The sequence below is a fragment of the Rhinopithecus bieti genome, unplaced genomic scaffold (genome assembly GCF_001698545.2).
Source record: "Rhinopithecus bieti isolate Rb0 unplaced genomic scaffold, ASM169854v2 scaffold_7870, whole genome shotgun sequence".
Taxonomy (NCBI): domain Eukaryota; kingdom Metazoa; phylum Chordata; class Mammalia; order Primates; family Cercopithecidae; genus Rhinopithecus; species Rhinopithecus bieti.
Genome location: NW_016805645.1, coordinates 1,055,855 through 1,081,979, shown reverse-complemented (window position 1 = coordinate 1,081,979; position 26,125 = coordinate 1,055,855). Strand labels below are relative to the sequence as shown.

Below are 26,125 nucleotides of genomic sequence, written 5' to 3'. Positions count from 1 at the left end.
TTTTTTTTTTTTTTTTTTTTCATTTTGTCCTAGGAGGAGAGAGAAGTGAAGTGACTGTCATTTTATTCATTAAATAGCTATTTTTGGAACTATTACTCTACAAATGTTGCCTACTGTGAGGGATGCAAAAGTGAGTTAGACGCAGAGTCTGCACTGAAGAAGTTCCAGGGAAGATAAGATATTCGTTTAACACAATTTTTTTTAAATGCCATGTGCATATCCTCTTGTATACAGTGAGGTAAAAACAGACAAGCCCATGGATCTCACATTTTCTTAAGTTAACAAGTAAGTAAATAAATAAACAAAACAATTTCACATACTGATAAGTGATAAAAAATAAAATGAGATAGTGTGTCGGGGAGAGGCATAAATGGGCTCTGTAGAAACCACTCACTAAGTTGGAGAAACAGAAAGTGCAGATGAAACACAATGGATAGAATGGTAGAAGACGGGCTTTCAAAGAAACAAGCAAGACCCAGATCATGACGCCTTGCAGGCCAGAGCTTAGCAAACTTTTCCTGTAAAGGAGCAGATCGTAAATATTTTAGGCTTTGCAGGTTATATGGTCTCTATGCCAACTATTCAGTCCTTCTATTGAGACAATGCATAAGCCAATGAGTTGAATTTAAATTTTTCATAATTTTCACATTATGAAATATTTTGCTTTTCTTCAACATAAAAACCACTTTTAGCTTACAGGCTATATAAAAACAGGCAGCAGGCTGGATTTGGCCTACAGATCTCAGTTTGCCAGGTCCTGTTGTAGACTATGTTGAGGAGTTTAGATTTTATTCCAGGTACGTTAGAGAACCGTACAAGCTTTCTATGTTAGAAAGTATTGTGATAGGATTTATGCTTTGAAAAGATTGTTCTGGTGTCAGTGGATTGGTGGGGGTATGAATAAAGGCAGATAGACTAGCTCAGCTATAAAACTGTTGTACGAGTATGGATGTGAAACAATTTCGGCTTGGATGAGGGTAATTATAGCAATGGAGTTTTAAAAAAATTAATAGGAGGCCAATTTGAAATACAGTGTGCTAGTAGAGTTGAAAATGCATGCACATAAATCATTATAATATGAAGTAGAGTATATTAATGCCAGAAAGAATGACAGTTGAAATTATTCTGGAGGACCCGAGAGAATGACCTGAAGTTGATGGACCACAAGTCTTTCACTTGAATAGGTTTTTGACAAGAAGAGAAGGGAGAGTCATTGTGATGGGGGAAAATAATGGTCCTCCTGTTTTCATCTGTAAGAAATGGACCATGATATTAAACTGTAAGCTCCTTGAGGTCAGAGATCATGTCATATGCCTCTCCATAACCCTACAACCTAGCTGATCAATAATCTAATGTCATTTGTGATACAGATGAACCTGGAGGGCATAATGCTAAGTGAAATAAGCCAGATGCAGAAAACATAGTGTATGACTTCTCCTGTATGTGGAATCTTTAATTTTTTAAAAAAGGTCATGAACAGAAAAAGATGGTAGAATAGCAGTTACCAGAACCAGTGGGGTGGGGAGAGAGAAAATAGGGAGTTGTAAATCAAACAGTAAATAGTTATAGTTAGGTAGACTTCAGTTAGTAATACTGCATTGTATACTGAAAATTTTGCTAAGAGTAGATTTTGATGCTCTTACCACACATACACACCCACACACACAAACACACAAAGGTAACTATGTGAGAGATGAATATGTTAATTGGCTTCACTGTATAATCATTTCACTATGTATATGAATATCACAACATCATGTTGTATACCTTGAACATGTAAAGGAAAATAAAATTTAATGGCAACTGCTAAAAAAAAAACTAACATCAATTCCAAAAGTATTTAGTGGTGTTCTGCATGCTATGGTATGTGCTAGATACTGAGGTCTATAGGGCCACATAAAATTGACATAGTCACTGTCCTCATGGAGCTTACCAGGATTAAATAGATAATTGCACAAATCAATAATTATTGTGTTACAAAGGAACAGTATTTGGTGCTCTGAGAGGATATACCAGGACCCAATTGTCTTGGGGATCAGAGAAAGGTTCCGTGTAGAACTGACATTTACATTGATGGCTGAAGGAAAAGGAAGAAATAGATAATGAAATAGAAATTAGAAGTCAGAAGAAAGAGCATTTCCAGCAAAAGGAACAGTATGCATGAGTTTCCTGAGACAGAAAGGAGCCTGGCATGTTTGAGGATCTAAAAACCAGAGACAGAAAGAAAACAAGTAAGCATGATAGAACTGAAACTAGTAGATGGAAAAGGTCCAGACCATCCAGGCCTTGTAGGCCAGGGGAAAGATCAAGAACTTCCAGAAATGATAGGGGAGTTTTGGGTTGAAGCAGACCTAACTTTAATTCCTAGTTATGCCACTTGTTAAATGGATAGAATTACTAAATTACTGACCTAGCCCATCTTTCAGGAATTGTGAGGATAAATGTTAAAATTATTTATTGTGAGAAATAATGATGAAATTTTCTGTAAAAGAAGCTGGTGGATTTTCATTGAATGGTTTTCCTCCCTGGGCACAGGGTAAATGCAGGGAATAATGTGAACTAAGCCTCAGAAATTAGGTTAAATGCTCAGCAAAGATGTCCCTATTTTGTGGCTCCCAGGGAGCAAAATGGAACTATGAAGATTGTCCTCCCCTTATCAATGTCCACACATAAGTCAGATCCACTCAATCTGAGCCCCGATTCTGTACTTCCACAAGAGGAAGTGGGAGTGGATGTCCAAAGATCAATCTGGCATTGATCCTGTCCTCAAGGAGTTTCATTCATTACTTAAAATTATAAGGAGGAAAATGGGATCTTTTCAATGGATGAGGTAGGTGGATAAAAGAAAAGCCAAACAGAGTGCCCCTTTCTAAATGAAGGCTCAGCATCTGGCAAGAAAGTTGAACTGTTTTGCTTTTGCCCCATGGCTAGTGATCTTAATTTCAGGAAGGCCCAACAGGACTTAGAAAGCTGTGAATGTAAACTGACTACATATCTTGGTGTTTGTGTGTCTAAATCAGACAGCTAATCCTGTGCTCTCCTTGCTCTGTTCCTTTAGAAATGTAAAATAGCTTGCAGGAGCTCTCTCCATGCAAGCAACATGGATATCGCTCTGCTGAAAACAAAACAAAACAAAAATGTCAGAATCCCAGGAAACATCTCCAGGAGAGCTCTTGCCCCATAGAAGCGCTGTCAGAGGCTGCCTCTTTTCAAGGGAGGTGTGGTGGGGTTAGCAGCCCAAGCCTGCTGATCTCCAATTGTCATTGGGTTTTGAGTTCTTGCTATTGTTCAGTTACATCAATTACAGTTTTTTAAAGGCTCATACCTCTTTCATGACCAAAAATTATCAGGACAGTTTCTCCTAAAAAACTAGTCTAAACAAGTGACAATCTATCTGGACATCTTACTGAAGGATATGGCAGGGTTTCAAGGAAGAAGAGAAAGTAGAAGAGTTTGTCTGAGTTAGTGACCTATGTACCTACTTTTGGTTCAGTGTCCTAAAAGTGCTTATTCATAAGGTCCAGATAACATGAAATAAAATATTGTAATAATGTGTAAAAAAATTACTACACATAGTGATAAAATGTAGTAATAATGAAGCATGGTTAGTCCTGTTCACGCGTAATCTTTTACGCTATCAGGAGTAGTGGCCTGGTATGTCCTGCCATCCGTACGAACAGCATTTAGTTTGTCAGTCCATGACTGCTGTTCTATTGCTCAGTCAGGTCCACAGGTGCCCACCCTGCAGGCTATGTCCTTCACTAGTTTCTGGGCCAGCCCTTGCTTAGACAAGAGCTAATACAGGGAACCTGGGCTCTTGTACTGCCCAGGACCTGTAGCCTGACCACTGCACAGACCTCCCAGGGGGTGACTGTTTGATAACTGACCTTCTGCCCCAGAGTCCCTCACTGTGCCACTCCTGTGTCCTAAAGGGGCTTAAGTACCTCATTCCTGACTCCTGATATCAGGATGTTACCTAAATTATGCCCAAGCAGTCTATACCCCTCAGACATCCAAAACCTGCTAATCATGATACATGCACCTTCCAAAGTCTGCCTCAGCAATCATCTAGCATTTATGCAGTGATGTGATGGTAAGTGCTTAACAACTGATACCCTGGGGAGGAAAAATCTATATATATAGATAGATTATATGTGCATATAATTATATACATATGCATATCATCACACAGACATATATATGCATATGTCTATTATAAATTTTACTGATAGAATGTGTAGCACACAATTTACAAATAACAATAAAATACACAATACTCTGTATTGTAGATTATTTATCACCTGTTGATTCTACCAAAATGCTTTTGTTTATTTTTGTTGAACTTTTGAATCTGCAGCCAAATGATGGCTGCAGTTAATGGAATGGTGCAGTTCTCATGTAATGTTGGTTGATATTTTCATTTACTTTAAGGAAGTAAAACAAAGAGCAACAAAGACCTGTTTTAGAACTTATTCATCAATGACATAAGCAACTTTGTTGAAATAAATAATAGTTTTTGAGTATTAGAAGAATATTTCCTCAATTTTTTGTGCAATTTACAACTGTAACAGTCACAGAAATCTTTAGTCTGCATTATTAACATTTTCTTCATCACTTTCTTAAGTCTCAGCCAGTGGTCAGCAAATTTCTCTGCTGAGGCAGGAGAATTGCTTGAACCCTGGAGGCAGAGGTTGCAGTGAGCCAAGACTGTGCCACTGCACTTCATCCTGGGTGACAGAGCAAGACTCCATCTAAAAAAAAAAAAAAAAAAATTAGGCAAGAGCCATAATATAATAACTATTAGGAGAGCGATTAACAAGCAAATGGTTCAGACTGTGGAGGAGACTTTTTGTGGTTACTTGGTTACTTGTAGTGCTTATGAATTTTTCAAAATCCTGAACATTTAGACACCTCTGCTTCCTACCTGTATCTGTATGTAGATCCATCATATGATAAGCAAAACTAGGATAGTACACGATATATGCAGAGAAGCACATATTATTTTTGTGGATGGCAGAACCTGCCAATAAATAAATGAATTTAGCCTTCTGATTCCAACTTTGCTTTTAATCTTCTAGAAGTAGTACATGCAACAAGGTTTTTCTAGTGAGAAGAAGAAGAAGAAGAAGAAGAAGAGGAGGAAGAAGAAGAAGAAGAAGAAGAAGAAGAAGAAGAAGAAGAAGAAGAAGAAGAGGAGGAGGAGGAGGAGGAAGGGCTTTTGCCCTTAATTTAAATCATTGTTTTTCTAGGGAAATTTAATTTGGGAAAAAAAATGTTTTTCTAATTAACTGGATGACTGTGTGCTATGCAAACAATAAAGATTCTTGTTTGAAAGTAATGCATGCCCCTGTTCCTAAGACTACCAAGGGAATTTAAAATAAAAAATGCAAGCAGCTCCAGCCTCATATTTTGCCAGAGTTAAACAGAATTCCCAGATCCAGAGTTTTCACGTCAGTTCCTAATTTAAAACCCACAAGTGTTGAGCCGGTTCATGCTGCAGCAAGACACATCTTCTCATCTCTAGAAATGACTGTATTTGATCTCAGTCTGGGTTTCTCGGCACATCCTTCTCTCCCTCTCTCTTCTTCTTGTGCTATGGATGGCCTGAAAGGTTAGAAACTGCACAATTAGATGGATCGGGGGAAGATTTCATAATGCTCTGGTGCTGGGTTGGGCAGTCTAGCCAAATTCCGTTCATTAGCTAAGGCGCCAGGGTGAATGTGGCCAGTAAGAATGCTGTTTTGGTTCCATCGAAGAGCTGATAGGGAATAGGAAATACACTTTTAGTTTTTTTGATTTCTGAGAAGCAGTATGGACAAGTGAAGAGTCCAGGATGCTTGGAATCTGGAGGCCGGGAATTAATCTCCATTTCAACCACTAACTGAGCAGTACAAGTAACTGCCATTCTCCTTTTGACTTTTTTCCCTCCATTCTGACAGTTTTCTTATGCTGTCTGTACTAGCATGAAATTCCTGTCTACTGTAGACTTTAAGCATTCCAAAGTCAAGAATCAAGTATTCACCCAACATTTACTGAGCCACCTACACTCTGCTGGGTGCTATGATAGGTGCTTTGGAAAGTGGTATTAATCAGACATGGTCCTTGCCCTAAGGAGCTTGTAGACTACAGGGGAGACGGATCACTGAAAAACAAAAAACATAAAACAATAAAGCAAGTGCAATGTGTGAGACATATTAAAATTGCTAAGGGAAAATTGGCAAGGGTGATTCCCTTGGGAAGCCAGAGAAAACTAGAAAAAGGAAAGGACTTTGAACCAGGACTATTTGAATAAAGGGATAGAAGTTTTTGTGGAAGAGGAGGCCATACCACAGGAGAAAACAGCATAAGCTATGGATGAGTCTAAGGGCAAGTGACCAATAAGGCTAAGTGGAGGATTTGGGTGATGTTTGATTAAGAAGAAGGTATGTAACTTTTACAGTATATTCCTCCCGATGTGTGAACAGGATAAAACAATTCTGAGCTTTGAGGCATTTGAGATTTTAGGGAGAATCTGTGCAACAGCAAGTTTTTTGAGGTTTTTTTGGATCAATTGAATAAAAATTAATTAGACATTGCTGCACTGTTTTGTCTTTATGCCTTTACATTAGCGTAGTCTTCACCTCTCCAAAACCTGGCCTGCAACTTGGGTGTTTTCAGCTAAAACACGGTGTATTATGTAATCCACATCATAAGCCTTGAAATTTCCCTGAACTTTATACTGTGTATTCTGCTTGGGTACCCTAACTCTTTCGAGTTGTGAATTTTCTAGTCTTGTAACTAATTCTGTGACATTTCCCATTACATTACAGACCTCAGAGTGACAGGGCCAGGCTTCAGGGGCTCTTTTTCTTTTTAATCTTTCGGCCTGTGATTTACATAGCTGCCGTCAGATAATGGCAGTGTTCAGGTAGAACTTCCCTGCCCAAATGACTCTACATATCTGAAACCTAGATAAAAATTAAATTTTTGTTAAAATAACAAGGAATCCCATTTGAAATAGTCATAGTTACCTGATATAAATACAATGAATCACAGTTTGAGCCACAGCCAAATTTTAGGGAATACTAATACCTAGGTTTTATCAAGTACCTTTCTTGCTAATTTTCAACTGCTAAGAGCCATTGTGCAATTAAGCCCTGCTTTTCCTTCTCAGACCCAAGTAGAAACAGTTTCTCTCATCTTTATTTTAAATATTATAAGTTTTCTATAGTTTTAGAACCTGCTTACACGTGATTTTCTCAGGGTTTAGTGGTAAGTCTGTAAACTACCTACATACAACTTTCCAAAGAGACCATTCTGAGTTAACCTTCTTAGAATTCCCAGTTGCTGGCACAGTGGCTCACACCTGTAATCCCAATGTCTTGAGAGGCCGAGGTGGGCTGATCACCTGAGGTCAGGAGTTTGAGTTCGCGACCAGCCTGACTAACATGGTGAAACCCCGTCTCTACTAAATACAAAAAAGTTAGCCAGGTGTGGTGGTGCATGCCTGTGATCCAAACTACTTGGGAGGCTGAGACAGGAGAATGGCTTCTACCCAGGAGGCGGAGGTTGGAGGTTGGAGGCTGCAGTGAGCTGAGGTCGTGCCACTGCACTCCACCCTAGGCAACAAGAGCGAAACTCCATCTCAAAAAAAAAAAAAAAAAGAATTCCCAGTCGCTCTCAAAGTGACTCCTGCTCACTCTGTTTCCTTCTTCATTCTTTAAATGACCAGAAATTCCTTTCTTCTTTTATGGCTTCATGCCAAAAGAAGTCCACCAACCCAAGGAAATACACAAAGGGAAAAGACTGTTGGTTGCCCCAGAATCGACTGGCCATTCTAATATGGAGAATTGTTTGCCTTTGATGTGAGTCTTCTCTTTCTCTAGCCCCTTCCCCTTTGAAACTCAGATATGTTATAAAATCTAATTAGACTTAACTGTTTAAAACCCTCTATTAATTCCCAAAGAAGAACCACATCTTCTTACAACCGGCTTCTGTTTATGTTTTGTTCTGCAAGAAGCCTGACGCTCTTTTCTACCTGAAACTTGCTTTGTAAAACATGTTTCAGTAAAACTTGAGCAGTTTCAAAATAAATTGAAGTTTCTGTAGAAATTCTAAAAACTGTATCTCTGAAAAACTTTTCATTAATCATCTGCCAAATAATCTGGTATTATTCCCACTAATCCCTTGCTCTTCTTTTGGCAAGTTCTCTTGAGTTCTTAGTCTGGAGTCACAGCCCTCGATTCTCAACCTTATGTCCCAATGTCTTGTAGCTTACAGCCCTACCACAGCAACTAATCATGTCTGTTTCAATGGCAACCAAAGATATTTTTGTTTCCAGAATTTTCCTATATTCTTTGCTCTTCCTAAATTTCTTTGCAAATTTGCTACTCATTTTTGTTTTGTTCTGTTTGTAATAACTTACTCAAGCATACCGTTTTTCTTCCATAGCTAAATTAGGTGTAACATTATTCTCTGATTACAAACCTTCACCAGTTTGACTTTCAGAGACTTGGCTTCTTCAAGAGTTAGTCGCTCGTAAGTGGAATAAAACATTTTGAAAAATGGAAACATGTATGTAATACATATACATATATATAAACAAAAATATGTGTTTTAGAATACATATTTGTAAGGAGGTATAGATCCAAGTTGAGTTAATATATATAATCTTAATCATTTTATTGTAACTAGATTATATAACATACCTGAGAGCTTCAAGGGGCAAGAAACTAGAAAAGGAGAAGATTCACATGAAAGAAAATTATTTTTGTGTTGGAAAAACTAATCTACTCTAGGGGTGTGTGTGTGTGTGTGTGTCTGTGTGTGTGTGTGTACATATACATGCATTCGATTTGTAAGTACTAAATAAGCATCCTCAATGCACCAAGCACAGACCCACGTACTAGAAAGGAAAAAAAAATGAATGACACTTTTCCTATTCTCAAGTTTCTCATGATCAAGAGAAAGAGATACATACCATAAAACATAATGCATTATAATAAATCTCATTTTTACAGAAACAAGGGACTTAGGGAGCAGAAAACAGGTGTATTTGATTAATTATTCCTGATGAATTTAGAGATGACTTTGCTAGGTCCTCAATGATTGGTAGAGTTTCACCAAGCAGAAGTTGGAAGATGGGGAAAAGCCACAGAAGCAGAAAATGCACAAAATAATCAAGTAACAGAGACTTACAGAACAAAGACTTTCTTCTGAAAAATGGCAGGAATTTAGAAGAATAATATATAGTTGAGACCAGATAAGAAGGTCCTTGAATGCCTTCCTAAGATTTCATTTTATTTCAAAGCAACTGGACACTATGACAAGATACTAGGTGGAGGAATAGAATCATTACAGCTTCATTTTTTCAACTATAATTCAGGATATAGTAAAAGGATTTTTTTTTTCTTGAGACATCACACTCTGTGGCCCAGGATGAGTGCAGTGGTGCAGTCACAACTCACTGCAACCTTGAACCCTGGGCTTAAGCAATCCGCCCACCTGAGCCTCCTGAGTAGCTGGGACAGTAGGGGCATGCCACCACACTCAGTTATTATATATATATATATTATATATATATATATATGTATCTTGCAGAGATGGGGGGGTCTCATTTTGTTGCCCAGGCTGGTCTTGAACTCCTGAACTCAAGCGATCCTCTTGCCTTGGCCTCCCAAATTGTTGGGATTATAGGCATGAGCCACTGTCCTCCAGCCTAAGAGGGTTATATGTAAGGATGAGGAAACAAGCAGAATAATCAATTAAAGAGTTATTGCAGAGTTGATGTTCATATTCATAAAGCCATTCTTTGAGGTAATCACAGTATCAGGGGAAGAGAGCAACTTATAGGATAGACATTTTAGAACCAGAAACTACTTAGTTTAGTGATGAACTGATTTTGAAGAATTGAGGGAAAGGAGAAGACAAGGATGCACTGAGATTTTTGGTTGAGTGACTGGATACATGACAGTGCCATTAGCTAAAGTTGAGGAAATAAGAGAAGAAACATATTTTGGTAAAAAAAAAAAAAGTACTTAGGGGACCCTCGGAATGGGAGGCACTCAAGTAGAGATTAACAGAAGGAAGTTCAAGCTCAAGGGGGAGGCTAGACATAGAATCACGGTTTTAAGACTCATAGTTAGAGCCATAAAAGTGGATAAAGTCAATACCAAGGACAAACATGTGGAGTGAAAAGAGAGCCAGGCATCAAATTCCCAAGGAACACCACATCAAAGGGAGAAGGAGAAGGGGCAAAACCAGGAAGAGTCTAGAAAGAGGCAGTTAAAGGATAAGAGAAGTAGAAAGGCAGGTGCAACCAAAACCGGGGGGGAAAAGGTTGCACAAAGTGAGGAAGGCCAAACATGGCAAGATTGCCCAAGGAGAGGCTGTCGCTGATGATCAAAGCATGAGGAATTTTAGGACAGCAGTTTCAAGAGTGTGAGGAAAGCAAGCGAGATGCCCAGGAACATTCTGAAGAAGAGGAGAGCATGCAGGAGCATCCAGAGCAGAGGAATTGTGTGACTCGAGTGGCACAGCAGGCTTTGGAGATGGTTTGATTTTGAAGTATTAAAGTGTTATAGAGAGAATGTCATTTAAATCTTAAGATCTATTGCTTATCGCAAAGTTTAGAAACAGAGGCCTTGCTTCCCATGGGATTTAAGTCCCTTAAGTCCCTGCTTCATTTATGCTTGCCTTAAATCCCACCAGGTATAAGCAATTACTTAAGATACTTATTACTGATGATGCACAATTTATCTTTCCTGACCATGGCTTTGTCAACTGATAGAAAATGTGATGAAAGCATATGCTATCACAGTAAAATGGGGTGTTAGAATTTGCATGATTTAGCCAGGAATAAACATTCGCCTTGGGGATGTCAAGGGAGAACATTAAACACCTTAGCCACAAACCCCTTTTCCAATGAAAAGGCTTGGAAGAAAGTATCAAGGAGGAGAAGGAGAGAAGGAGAAGGGAGCAGTATATAAGGCATTAGGGGAAGAGAATGTTTTCAGAAAGAGAAGGTGTCAAATGATGTGGAGATAATGAAAGGAGGCTTCTTTATTTGGAATGAAAATCTCACTCAGACTTTAAGAGAGCATTTTCAGTAGAATGGTGAAGCAGATGTCAGGCTTGGAGAGCAAATAGAAGGTAATGTCCTAGTGGATCCTTTGGTTCTCAAATGCAGTAAATAAGTTATCTACTATATAGAACAAACTGTTATATGTATTGTGCCTGAGTATATGCATGTATATACATATACACATACAAATACACACACAAACGCACACACACACAATGTGTTTATATGGCAATGGCCTCATGAGCAATATATTTAATATAACTTACATCTGACATTAAGAACATCACGTAAGTGTACATGTACCACAATATACATTATATTTATCAAGGCTCAAAAAACTAGTAAGTTTTTATGATTCTTTTCTGCTCTTCTTTAAAAAAAAATGTGAACTTGGAAACTAAATGGACATTTCAAGGAACATTGCCTGAAACACCAATATAAAGAAAGGAGGGTACGCTTAACCCTTTTTGAGGGGGATTGTATGCCAGAGTTTCTATGGTACTTCCTGATGTGTGACTGAATTTTATTCTCCCTCTTTCTTTCTCTCTCTCCCTGCCCCCCTCCTCCTTCCAGTGGAATGGAGTATGTCCAAAGATTTTTCTCCTTTGGCTGGAGAAATCATCATGGATAATCTGCAGACTCTGAGATGCACAATCACAGGACTTACAATGGTAAATGTCCGCAGTATACTTTCCATTTCTCTATCACTGATATTTGTGCTGGAATATTAGTAGCAAATGCCTATTCTGAAAACAACAGCCAATGCCCAGTCCTCTGGCAACAACTGCCATTCATTAAGCATGATATGTCTGGTATCTATAATCTGAATTTCACAAAGGAGTAAGCAGACGGCATGAATCATTTTGTAAACTGCCCTGTTCTAAGGAGATCAGAAAAAGACTGGCCTCATGCAAGCCTTGAAAGCTGCTGCTTTCTGGATCACAGTCTAATCTTTTGGGGGGAAGCAGGGAGTGGATCAAAGGCTCCAGGAGATCTAATTTTGACTCCCTGTCTGATGGTAAAAATAACAGCTTCATCTCACCCTCATGCCCACAGCCTCAGCCTCGGTTGAGATCAGTCATCAATTGCAGTCACATAATTTCCTGAGAGAAATCCTTTTCCCTTGATTAAAAAAAAAAAAAAAAAAAAAAAAAAGGTCTGTCTAAATATGCTTTCACAAAAAAGAAACTATATATGGTGGAGCTATGTTTCTCAGTAACCTAAACCAATTTAAATTGTGAAATGAAAAAACTGGAACAAACTGCGCTTAATTTGTTTAATAAAAACTCAAAAGTTAATTATTTAGAATTATGAATAACAAGCATATTGAAATGCCAAAAAAAAAAAAAAAAACCACCTGTAATCATTCCAAACTGGAGCAAACCCCTGTATTTCTTCAAAGCAATTAAAATGCAAAAGATAAAATTCTTTTTTCTCAAAAATATTTAAAAGTAAAATCAAACCTTTTCAGTCCAATTCAAATATTTAATATCTAAGGACCTTCACATGAGGGAAGTAGAGGGATAATTTTGTTCTTATTGTTGTTGTTTACTTAAAGTTTGGTTAATTAAAACAGTTACTTACAAAGTATAATCCTAAAGCCCAGCCTTTAAAAAAAATGCATCAGGTTGCATTTCTTCAAGTTTAAACTTGCTTATTCTAATGGAATTTTTGATGCTTGGGTAATCACCACGGAATCCTGACGTTTAGTCCTAATCGCATATCTATACCAGGGGCCAGAACTGTGGATTACCAGAGCAAACAAACCCCTGAGTGGGTGGCCCCCAGAGATGCTATCAGCAGAAGACTGATTCCAACCCTATGGCTCACAAGATGGAAGAGGGCCAGAAGGAACCCTGGGGAATTTTCATTGCTTAAAAGAAAAGTGATATGGTGATAAAATGGAAAACTCTCCATAAAGAGTTTCTCTAATATCTGAACTAATTTCCATGGGGATTAAGTTTTTCCACTTGACCATCTAATGATAGAAACACAGACACTATTGTAATCATATAAAAGCCTAGGAGTAGATTTACACTTTTACACAATCTCTATAACTTTGAGGGGCATAGAAACCCATTTTCAACATTAAAAAATGGACTTCCTCACATAGTAAAGTCAATATTTTAAGATCCCTAGAAAAGTCTCTACAAAGATGTGCTTTTTTTATTTTACTTCAAACATCATTTTACAATTTTACAAGCAATGTTTCATCAAATGCTGGCTTCTCAAATGGCCTTTGGGTTCACTGGAAAATACATAAAGGCAAAATATAAAATATAAAACTATACAAAAGATTTTAAAACACGATCAGCAAACAAAAACAATTCCTTAATTCTTAATGTCACAAAAGACCATTAAAGAATATAAGCCATTGTTTTAACAATGGCTTTGACATTGAATCACATCAAAGAGTTAATTTTTTAAAATGTGTGTGCAGCTGAATGAAGGATGTTTATTGCAGCATAGTTATTTCCCTGCACAAAATGTGGAAGCCATCTAAATGTCCACCAATCAGGGACTGGTTAAATACGTGATACCGAATATTGGCTCCCAGTGAAATGTATGCAGCCACAAAAAGAACAAGGCAGGTATTTAATGCATTACTCTGAAAAGGTATTTATTATAACTTATTCATTTTCTAAAGCAAGTTGATCACTAAAAGAAGTGATAGCTATTGCCTATAGGAAGGGGAAAACAAGGAGAATGATGTGAGAGTGGGAATTGCTACTTTTGGTAAACCTTGTAGAACTATGTGACTTTTAAAAATTTATATATAGTTTTAGGGGGGTCAGGAAAAGTCATTATGATACTTAAATTTTGAAAAGAAGAAAGTGTATAGACACTAAGAGGGAAATTCAAATATGGTTACTGTGACATATAAACATAATAATCAAGAAAAACCAGAATGCTAAAGTATGGGCAACAGAGCTTCAAAGAGATGAAGGAGTTAATCAAACTTAGTAATTAAACTCTATGCCCATAGAGTCTAGGGTAAAAATGATCAAATAAAATGCCTGATGCATCATTTCAATACTTTGCAGGGCCAACAGTATTTTGTTCAAGTCTCGGCTTACAATATGAAAGGATGGGGACCTGCTCAGACCACAACACCGGCATGTGCCTCTCCTTCTAGTAGGTGTTGGCTGTGAACTCTCTCCAGCACGGTAACAGACTCCAACTGCAACTCCATCCTCAGGATGCCATTGCCGTTCCCTTTCCCCACTGCTTGCAACCAATAAGACCTTCTCAGGGCAGCATCTGGGCCACATAATGAATAATTCCCCTGCAGAAATGCTCCTAGGAAAGCAGCTTAATGGAGTAAAAGGAGAGGGAATTTGGAAACAGAAAGGCCGAATTTGATACTCATTATGCCTCTTATCATCTGTGAGGCCTTCAAAAGTTGTTTAACAGCCAGGCATGGTGGCTCATGCCTGTAGTCCCAGTTACTAGGGAGGTTGAGGCAGGAAGATCTCTTGAGACTAAGAGTCAGAGAGTTCGAGGCTATAGTGAGTTATGATCGCATCACTGCACTCCAGCCTGGGGGGCGGACGGAGACCCTGCCTCTAAAGAAAAAAAAACAAAACCAAGTCTCTGAGACTCAATTCCATGTCTGTAGAACGGGTCTAACCACACCCGTTCATAGGGCTTTTGTGGGGATGGATCAGATGCCACTGCGGGAGTGGTGGCCCAGAGTACATACAATTCATTGTAGCTCTCCTGTTCCCTTCCTCACCTGCAGTGCACACTTCCATATTGACCTGATAAGAAAATGAAATCTAACAAATCTTACTGATCTGACACTCTGTCAGAAAAAAAGCTTTCTTACTAACAGGATTCTGCTACAAACCCACAAACATTATCTATAGCATTTGCAGTGGTGACTGAGAAACCCAGCAAAGGCCTTCTGATTCTTTGAAAATTGACAATCTATGTCTGGTATGTTTCAGCATTCTCTATTAACCAGAAAATTTAATTAGCCAGAATAAATATCTCCAGACTTATCATACCATAGATTTTTCTATGTAATGAACCCCGTGCTCTGAATTGTATTTTCATTTTTTAAAAACACTTTATTAATGTGAGAGTTAAAAGTGATGTCATATGTTTCTTGTGAGAGTACAAACTGCTGTATCCTTTATGGAACACAATTTGCCATGTTATACCAACTGCCTTAAGAAAATCTGTTTCTTTTCACTCCGTAATTCTACATCTAGGACTCTACCCTAAGTAGAAAGAAATGCAAACAAACCAGTCTGTACAATGGTGTGTAGCAATGCACTCATAAAATGAAGCATCGTGTGTGGTAGGGAGAACAAATATCCAATATTAATTTAGTAGTAAAGTATGATATATCTATCTTTATATCCGTAACTACAACCACTAAACATGGTCTTTTAGGAAAACACTCATTGTGTGGGAAAAAAAAACAAAACTCCTACTGTGTAAGTTTTATGTTTTATGTTAAAAAAAAAAATGCAAAATGTGGGATTTTTTTTCACATGACATTTAACTGTAGGTTTGCATATAATTAGATAGGGTGTGTCCATTGTCTTAATAACTCTCCAAATTTATTAGTGGACATTTGGGTTATGAGATTATGGTCTCTTTTGGTTTTTTAAAATATGTCTGTGTATTTCTTTTTATAACAACCATTTACTCAAGATCAGCTGTGAATCAGGCAGTATGTAAAGGGCTTTCACATTCAGTATCTCTTAATCCTTGCAGCAATCTTTCATCATTATTTCTGTCTTGTAACTAAGCATCATTGTCACTATTATCTGCATCTCTATCAGCATTGGAGAGAACCTTTATCAGACTCATTATATGGAGGGCAATAATCTAAGTACCTCATATGGATTAACTAATTTAATCTTCCTAACGTACCTCTCGAGGTGATTTTTATTATTAGGCTCATTTTACTGATGAGGGAACTATAAACATAGAGGCATATATATACAGAGCCCAGCATCTGAACTGGGGATCAGAGATGTTGCCTTTCCAAAAGTCACAGCACTGGTACATGGCTGAACCAGGATTCTAGCCTGAATTGGTCAAGGCTCTGGCGTGTCTCCGATGCTACAGTAACTACTGCCCTGCTATCGGGCAGACTAAGAGCCAACCATCCATGCCTGACTACCATCTCTGGCGGATTCAGATAACTACACCAGGTCAGACAGGGCCTTGGACCACCAATGCCTGAGATCCCTAAGGTCCCTGACTCTCCTGGCATTTGATGACTTCTTCATTCTAGTCTTATTTGGACTAGTCACCTTTTTATTTCTAGTCATTTATTTCTAGTTGTCTTTTTACCAATGATTTGCCAGAAACACAAACTGGGGATTCTAAGATTAAGATAAAAGGAACCAGTCTCACGTTGGGGATGGCTAGTAGTGTGTGTGTATTATGGGAGGGGCAGAAAATGCACAAAAATGCTAGTCTCAGTTGACCTGAAAGTGAGGAGGTGGGTGGGGAGCCCCACTTCAAATGCAAGTTCTGATCTCCATACAGATGCATTTGCTGATAAAGTTCAGAGGTTCAGTTTCTATAAGCTGCATGTTCCCTTCAGACACTATCTGTCACAGCCCATTTGAGGTGCTGTCTCCAGAATGACCACAATAGTTGTTCAGGACTGGGAGGAGTCACTTATTAACTGGTAATTAACATATCAAATAGCCACCACTTTCTAAAATGATACGTTTGATTAGTAGGGATAACTGGCAAAGAACTGAAATCCTAACATGTGGTTATAGTTGTTGCAGACATTCCCTATCGCTTGGGAGGAACAATATAAAAACACTCCTATTTATAAACAGAGTATGACATTGTGATGTAACATATATCAGTATTCAGATATTTACTAGAGGACAATGTATTCTAACATGACAGGGTAATTGGAAATTTGGTAATATGTTCCAGTAGGCTATAAAAACTTTTTTTTAATATTTTCACAAAAGGCCTTAATGTGTTTTTATAGACTTATGTTATATGGTATGGTACATAATAAGAGAAAAGGACCCAGACAGGCTTGTCTGAGTTACGATCAGGAAAATCCCGATATCGCCAGTGAATGTAAGCTCGGCATTGTGTTGCAGTTGAAGTGTCTCATTACCAGAACAGTGAGCTGTATTATGTGGCACAATCTGCTCTTTTCCTACCACGCTAAGTTTATTCCTGTCAGGTTCCTGATTTCTTAATATATTTTCAATTTTCTCCCTCATCCCTAAAGTCTCCTATTTTATGTAGTCGTCAGAACCTTCCAAACATCTATGAGAAAAACTCATTCTTTCCAAAAACCTTGGCATTATGTCCAGTGCTCGCTCGGGCTGCAATTTAGCATTAGCAATTTTCTAATGTATCATAAAGTCATCAGATGGAGCTCGCCTCTGATGTAATAGGGCTGAAAGAGACAGGCCTATTTCAGCTCTCCTCGCATTGATGGCAGCAGTCACACTCCTTAGAATGCATTAGCATGTTCAGGGACGCGTAGTAATTCAGCCACCTAGGAGTCTTACTCAAACACACAACCTTGCTTATCTGATCATGAGCATGTCAGATGCATTTATCCAACTAAGAGAACAAACTCCTAATGGCCTGTGGGAATCTATGAGAGCAACGTTTATTCTCACTGTGCCCCGATTCTGGGGTGCTAAAACGATCTAAAGGATACCGAGTGTTTATTTCCTCAAACATTTTTTAACTTCCCAGTAAAAATCCTTTCCTATCTTATCCTAACTGAACACCATCATGCTTCTATTCACAACACCTCACCAGCATTTAATGAGTCTGCTCTGTGCCCCAGATGGTGCTTTGTTTTCTTAAACCTCAGGCAAACTAAAAAGAGACTTAAAAACTCCTGTAATGCCAGCACTTTGGGAGACCGAGGCGGGTGGATCACCTGAGATAAGAGTTCAAGAGTAGTCTGGATAACATGGTGAAACCCTGTCTCTACTAAAAATACAAAAATTAGCCGGGCGTGGTAGCACATGCCTGTGGTCCCAGCTACTAGGGAGGCTGAGGCAGGAGAATCACTTGAACTCAGGAGGCGGAGGTTGCAGTGAGTCGAGATTGCGCCACTGCACTCCAGCCTAGGCAACAGAATGAGACTCCGTCTCAAAATGAAAAAACAAAAACAGAAACCTCACTTTACAGGCCAGGCCCACGGTGGCTCATGCCTGTAATCCTAGCACTCTGGGAAGTCGAGGCAGGTGGATCACTTGAGGTCAGAAGTTCGCGACCAGCCTAGCCAACATGGTGAAGCCCTGTCTCTACTAAAGCTACAAAAATTAGCCAGGCCTGCTGGTACACACCTGTAGTCCTAGCTACTCAGGAGACTGAGGCAGGAGAATCCCTTGAACCTGGGAGGCAGAGGTTGTGGTGAGCCAAGATTGTGCCACTGCACCCCAGCCTGAGTGACAGAGAGAGACTGTTTCTCAGAAAAAAAGGAAAAACCTCACTTTACAAAGAAAAAATCTGAGGCAAAGAGAAATTAAGTCATGGTTCTTGACCACAAGGAACAAAGACTCTACAAAAGGTACCTATGCCAATTCCCTGTCTCCAGCATTGACCACAATTAAGCCACATCACACAAACGCCAACCAAGCTTCTGACCTTCCTTCCCAAGAGAAAATAGAAAAATAAAAAGCATGTCCATGGTATATGAAATGAGCAATATATTGAGGGTTAGGAGATGTTATTACTGCCCTGGCTGTGCCACTAAAAAGCTGAGTCATATACAACTGGATTGGTTATATCAGTCCCGGTCTCCTGAAAAGTAAAATAAAGACAGGTACATGGGGGAGGGTGGAAAGGAAGAAGGATCAAAAAATCACTGAGGCCCCCTTCTTCATGGGTAATCATCTGATAGGGTAAGAAATGGTGTTTCCATCATGAATTCCCTTCCTTTTAAGTTATATTTACAGAATGCCTATCATGTACTAGGCATTGTGCCAGATACCTAAGATATCTCTCATTTAATCCTCACAAGTATCCTGCAAAGTGGATACTATCCTCATTTTTTCATGTTAGGAAGTAGAGGCCCTGTTGGTATAAGTAACTTGCCTGCAGACACTGAGCTAGGAATTGGAGGAGCCAGGATTCACACCTGTGTTTACCTGACTTCAGAACCCATGGTCTTCCTAACTATGCTATATGCCCAGGCCTTGGATGAACCACTATGGAATGCTTTTACATAACTTTAACTGTCATGACATCTACTTAAGTTTCTGATTGAAAGAGACCCCCTATTTTAAAATGAATCTGTGGGGGAAGGAGTTTGAAACTTGTTCAACTAAAATTTAAGCCCAAGATACACTCATGAACTAACTGGCTTTTCTGGGGAAGAATGACTAGCAATTTTACCGAAAGCATCTCCACTAAGAAGGACATTAAGTTGCTGCTTTCTGTTTTTTCCTCCAGAAAGGAAAACTGGAGGAAAGAAAATAGAAGGAAGAAGGGATGGACTCTGAAATGACTGACCTGCTGGAAAAAAAAAAAAAAATCAAGAGTTGGAGACAGCAGAATTACAATCTTGACATTAGTCCCATATGGGTTATTACTCTTGATATCATTATAGCTAAACGGAATGAAAACAGAAGGGGGAGAAAAATCTCAGTGGGTATTGCAATTTAAATTTGCCTTGTAAGCTAATACTGTATATTTAGAGACTGAGCAGACAGGGTGGTTGGTGGCTCAGAGTATGTGCAGGGGCTGCTGTGCCAGCTAACCAAAGCAGACATTCATTAGAGCAAAATGTAGATTTCCATTTCTTGGCATCTGACATGGGCTTTTTCCTTGGAAAGAAATGTCAATTTGGCCAAAAGTGTGAAACCTACAATAAAAGCACTGGGACTGTGGATTTCATCTAGTCTGCACATTCCCACCCCTTTCTTTCCTACTGTGAAAATCCAGTTGAGACTTGGGGTGCTCAGTGGAGAGATGGCAGAGGAACTGGTTAGGATATAGAAGGCTAAAAGGGGAGAAAGGGTTGGAAGAGGTGTGATTGGACTCCCAGATTCCCGTTTTCTTTTGGCCTTCAATTACCATTTTCTCTTGCCCTAAGACTGCTCGACACAAGAAACCAACCACAATTACTGTTTTGCATAGAGCTCTGAACAATGGCAGCTTCCAAATCCTTAGCATCGCCTGCTTGCTCTGCATGTGCGGGATACTCATCCGCGGAGTTTGTGGGTAGTATGAGCAAAACTCCGGCTCCTGAGGCAGGGCAAGGAAGAGGCCTCCCCTGCTTTAAAATTTCACTATGTTTATTTCTTTTGTTCAATAGACTGGAAAGACTATGACGACAGAGAGCCCAGACACAAGGGACAGAGTGAAGTTTTGGAAGGTCTGCTGCAGCAGGTCCGAGCCCTTCATCAGCATTACAGTTGCCGGGGTAAGAATAAAAATCTGTGCCGGGCCATCAGCTGAGGTCTCGGTGGCGCCGGTAATTTTAGCAGTTTCCTAAATGGGTCATACCTTCTCATTCATCAGGGAGAGAGATATTAATATTTGTACATCTGGAATCACTTTACAGCACTATCTTGCTTTAACCCTTCAGAAGAGACTTCTTTCTCCTTCCCTCCCTTCCTTTCCCTCTCCCTCTCTCCGAACGGTTTGAAAACAAGCACAAGAAAAACAGCAGCTGCCATGAGTTCCCTTCTCTCGGAATTGTCCCTTCACAAGACTCTTCAGTGGGGCTAGCTCTTTGGGATATTCACCCAAAAACATTTTGCCTCCAAGGAAAATCCCCTGAGTATCCCTATAGGAACCCAACCAATTATAATAACAACAATAATAATAAACCTCCATATTAATTAATAATACAGCTTACAATGCAATCTCACACCCAGTATCTCATGTTCATCCTCATTTTGGCAATTACCACTGAGGCTAAGTGGTGTTCCTCAAGGTCACAAAGCCAGGAAAAGACAGAATCAGGACTTCAAGCTGGATTTTCTGGTTCTAAGTCCAGTCTTCCTGACACGCTTCATTTTTGTCCCGCACCCTTACATCAGGACTGGGTACTGAACTGTAACCTCCTCCTGAATTTTAATCTTCCTCTGCACCACTACTCACAGGAAAGTAGAGCACATATTCCCTAGACTTTTACCAGCTACACCCAGAGAATCTCTGAGAAGGCTTTAAAAGCTTCTTTTCTATTCGGGCTGCTCAATTGGGACAGGGTCAGATTTCTGATCTGTGTAACGATTCGTGGAAGAGGTACTTAGTTTTATTTGGAGAATTAAAGCCTACATAAAGTTTTCATTTTCCATGCCCCCATCAGATCTCTAACTGCATTGTGCTCTGTAGATTTAGGGCACTGCTGAAACAGCTGGGTAAGAAATCCACTATTGTGGAGGATCTCTTGAGCCCAGGAGTTCAAGGCTGCAGTGAGTTTTGATCATGCCACTGTGCTCCAGCCTGGGCAACAGGGCAAGACTCTGTCTCTAAAAAAACAATTTTTAAAAAGAAAAAAAAAATCCACAATTGAAACTAAGAGATACTCACTGAGTTTGAGCTTGCTATAGAGAAATCATACTGAGCGTTAGTAAAAGGTTGTTCCCAGTTACTACATAGCTATCACAGTAGGGTCCTTCAGCAATGTAGGCTTTAGCTAGAAATGAGGACAAGTGTTTGCAAGAAAATAATATTCTTCTAGTGATGAGTTCATTAGGATATGTAAATATGCACGGAGTAGCTCTGAAACCCAAGTGGGATTTCCCTTCCCAGATCTCTAAGAAGTCTTTACCCAGACCAGGACCTTCAGTGTATTCCACACTGACCGAAGCCTACTTAGTTTTCGGTTATTGAGGGCTCGTTTAACCAGGCCAGTTGTTACCAAAGCTCCTTTCTCATCTTCTGCCTCTCCATCACATCCCTGCCCATTGGTTCCTGTGTGACAGCAAAGGCAACAAAGCAAGTGGACAGACGATTCTTGGAAATTCATAAGCCACTGTGTGTTTGGTCTTGATCAGAAGGGGAAAAGCTGAAACTACTCATGAGAGTGAGAGTTTTTGTAATATTGTCTGAGGATTCATGCTCTCCCCATTACCACTGGATTCCTATCTAATAATCAAAAAATGATTGCCTAGATGGCCCAATCGTTTCCATAGTTTCCATCCAACTTCTGTCATGTACATGCTTTTCCCCCAGAGGAATGTAAATCTGCACACAGTATCAGGAAAGATTTAAGTAAGGAATGAGGTAGAACTTTCCAACAAAGAAGAATATATTTTATATGAAATATACTCTGGACACTTAAACAGTGCTCAAAGTATGTTCCAAAGATCAGTGGTCCAATAATATGCTCAGCTGAAAAAGGTTCTCTTGTCACGTAAGTTTTGGAAATGTTGAATTCTACATCTTCTCTTAGAAATTTAAAAAATACTTTAGAATATTAAAGACTCTAATAAAGAGACATGTCACATTTGCTTAAACAAGCATTTTCCAAACTTCTTTAGCCATGTAAAACTTTTTCACAGTGTTGGTATTCCAAAGCACAAATTTTGGGAAATGCTGACTTACAATATGCCAAAATAAATTATCTCACACACACATACACAAAGAATGAATCTAAGATGATTTAACATAACCCGAAGTGCAGAAGGATAAATGAAGGATAATATAAGTATTGCTTACAGAGAATTGCCAAATTATTATTTATTATTTTATTATTACAAAATTTTATTTAAAATATTCAAATACATTGAAATACTATGTGGTTTCTTGGGGACATAAACTTTTACCACTTTACAATTAGAAAAAGTAATTATTTCAGATTCCAATTCTACCACTTACAAGCTATTCATTACTGGGAAGAGCATTTCACCACTCTGATCCACAGCCTCTTGATTAGCAAAGTCAGGATAATATTACCTATCTTGCAGGATTGCTATGAAGAGTAAATTACGTGCATTAAATTCACCTGACGCAGTCTTTCCCTGGCAAACTATGACTTACTTTTCTCTCATTGAGAATGGAGCCACTCTCCATCCTCAGCACTTTATGGATATTCCCTAGAATTGAAGTGTAATTGGTAACTGAACTGTAATGACCCTCTAATGACTCACTAACTATACAACATATTCCAAATATGGGAGTAATAATAAAAATCACTTCTCCTACTAAACTCCTAAATAGGAGGTACCAACATCTACATTAATTTCTGCATTTTGGCTAAAGAACTGGCCAAAGCCGATCTGCATGCTTAGCATTGGGATGAAAATTCAAGAGAGATGTTAAGCTAACTTCATTGTTCACAAGGTGAGTACACTGACGTACATAATGAATTACAATATTAAAACAGCAATCGTGTTCATCATAGCAATATCCTGTAGGGATGAATTTATATTATTATCCAATTATTCAACCTGCAAAACAATATTAACTGAAACCCTGCCTACTATGTAATTTGTAGGTCACATAGTAGGGGCTAGACATGCCAACATGAATGAAGTAAACTCCTATGCTCCATGCACTTACAAGCTAGGGAACTACTGCATTCAGAGTACAGAAAATGAACTGTTGCTCCAGAGCTCCAAACCAAGCAGAGAAGTACAGTAGAGAAGCCGCAAGGTTCTTAGGACAAAAGTTAGTTTAGACCATGTGTCAGTCAAGGTGAACCCTACTATGTTACAGTAACCAAATGATTCCCCAAACCTTTCTCTCTCCCTCATGCTATGCATTTTCCACTGATCAGTGAGAGTCCTTCTGTGTTGTTACCATCCTCTCTCTGGAAATATTTGCTAGCAACCGTAGGAGAGAAGAAAAAAACTCTTGAAGGTTTCATATGGGCAAGACTTTCTGCATGTTATTACACCCAAAACTCATTGGCCAGAGGTGGTCACATGGCCCCATTCAACCACAAGGGCTCCAAAGTACAGTTTTACCATGTGACCAGACCTAGAATATTTAATGCTTGCGTGTGCCCTTTTCCCAGCTGGTAGTAGTATTTCTTATTTTTCTCTTTTTATTTTTAGTCTGATTTTTTTTAGTTTAATCTTCATTTTTATGTAAGCTATATATAACTATAATGCGTCTCTGAAGCCAGACTGCCTGAGTTCAAATCTGGGCTGTACTTTTACTTTTGCTGGCTGTGTGACCTTGAGCAAACTGCCTAAACAGCTCTGTGCTTCGTTTCTCTCATCTCTAAAATGCAGATAATAATTATTTATACCTCATTCATTCATTGTTTAAGGATTGAATGACTTCAGTAAAACACTTAAAACAGTTTTATTATTTTCTTAAAAGTAATTTCTTCCTTCTTCCTTTTTTTTCCTCCCCAAAGATAACCTCTTAACCTTTAGCTAATTCTTTTAGTATTTCCCCATATCTCTAAATAACATGCTCATATTTCTAATTATGTTTTTCCGTTTTAGTCATTACCTCACTAAAGAAAGTAATGATGCATCTCTTTTTACCCTACCCCTCCCTTCTTTGCATGCATAGTTCCCATCTTCTCAATCTCCAAATATACGTGTATTGAATTTTAGTAAGATCAGTATTTGCTGTTTACATTATAATGATAAATTGTATGATTATTTTCCTTTCCTGGATAGCTTTTTGTTTTCCCTGAGTTAATAATCATTTATTGTGCATTTGCTTGTTTTTCTATATGGCTATAATAATTAATCCCCAAGCTATTCTCAAATTGGATCAGTCTTCTCTCAATATAATCAGATGCTTTAGGTGTTTCTATTGCCTCTTCCTAAGGAAACATTCATGGAGTCCTCTGTCCTGCTCCAGTCTAGACTGGCCACTGGTTGCCTAGTGCGCAACTGTCACCCTTGGATTGCCTTTTACCACGGTGTTGAGGACTCTTCTTATCACTCTCCAGTATTGGGTTCCTTCTTTCTGTATCGTATGGTGGAGCTTTCCCCCAGCAGCATCCTGAAAGGGGGCTTGGGAACTAATTTTTGGAGACATTGTATATCTAAAGGTGTATTTATTCTACTTAACATTTATTCAAGGTTTTGGATGAGTATAGAATTCTTGGGTTGAAATCCTTTTTTTCATATTTTGAAGGTATTGTTTCGTTGTTTTCCAGCTTTCAGGACTAAATCTGATGTCATTCTAATTCCAGAGGTTCTATATGAAACCTTTTTTTCCCCTATTTGGAAGGTTTTAAGTTTTCTTTTGACTCCAATGTTCTAAAATTTCACAGTGATGTACGAAGGCATCTGTTGTCTGTTATACTGGGCACCTAGAAAGTCCTTTCAACATGAAAAGTTATACCCTTTAATTGTGAGACATTTTCTTAAATTACTTCTTTAAGTATTTCTTTGCCTTCTTTTCCTCTCCATTATCTTACTAGAACTCTTGTTATTCAGATTTTGGTTCTCCTACATTCGTCCTTTAATTTTCTTTTCTTTTTTTCTTCTGCTTTCCATCCTTACATCCTTTTGCCTTACTTTCTTGGATATTTCATCAGCTTTAATTGCTAAGCCTTCTATTGGGTTTCTCAGCTTTTGACAACATGTTTTTAATTGCCAATGCTCTCTTTTGTCCTCTGGTTCTTTTTATAGACTCTTGCCCTCTTTATAAGGATGCAAGTCTTCTCTTACCTCTCAGAATATTAATGACAGGCTTTGTTTCATTTTATATTTTCTTTTCTCAGAATCATCTTTCTTTTGTGTAAGTTCGTCTTTTGTTCACTAATTTTTGGCCTTTGTATTTCATGTTAGATGCTTTTCTCAACTGCCTGGTGATCCTTCAGTGAATACTCAGATTTCAGAGACGGGAAACAATAGCCATTGGGAAGCTCTGAGCACACACATAGGGCTCTTTACTTACAGGATTCATTGTAAGGTGACCTGGCACCACCTTTCCATTGGGATATTCCCAATGTCAGAATCTTTGGGTAAGTTCTCTTAGGCTGGTCAAATTTTCCACAGAAGTTTCTTGCAGTGTCCTGCTTGGAAGGTAGAAGTTTGGATACCAGTGTTCTGAGAACCCAATAGGGAAATATTATGTATAAAAACTTATGCATAAATCTGCCCATTTGGGGTACACTACCACCATCAGCAACACCCCATTTTCAACACTACCTGATGTCTCCCATTCCAG

General features: G+C 38.7%; 1 protein-coding gene across 1 annotated transcript in view; it reads left to right on the top strand.

Moving 5' to 3' along the window:
* LOC108530304 (ankyrin repeat and fibronectin type-III domain-containing protein 1) overlaps nucleotides 1-26,125 on the top strand; it is a 262,443-nt gene that overhangs the window by 204,985 nt on the left and 31,333 nt on the right. The window contains exons 9-11 of the mRNA XM_017873105.1: nucleotides 11,636-11,733; nucleotides 14,107-14,197; nucleotides 20,346-20,453. Coding sequence (XP_017728594.1) covers nucleotides 11,636-11,733; nucleotides 14,107-14,197; nucleotides 20,346-20,453 — 297 coding nt within the window. The remainder of the gene's footprint in view (nucleotides 1-11,635; nucleotides 11,734-14,106; nucleotides 14,198-20,345; nucleotides 20,454-26,125) is intronic.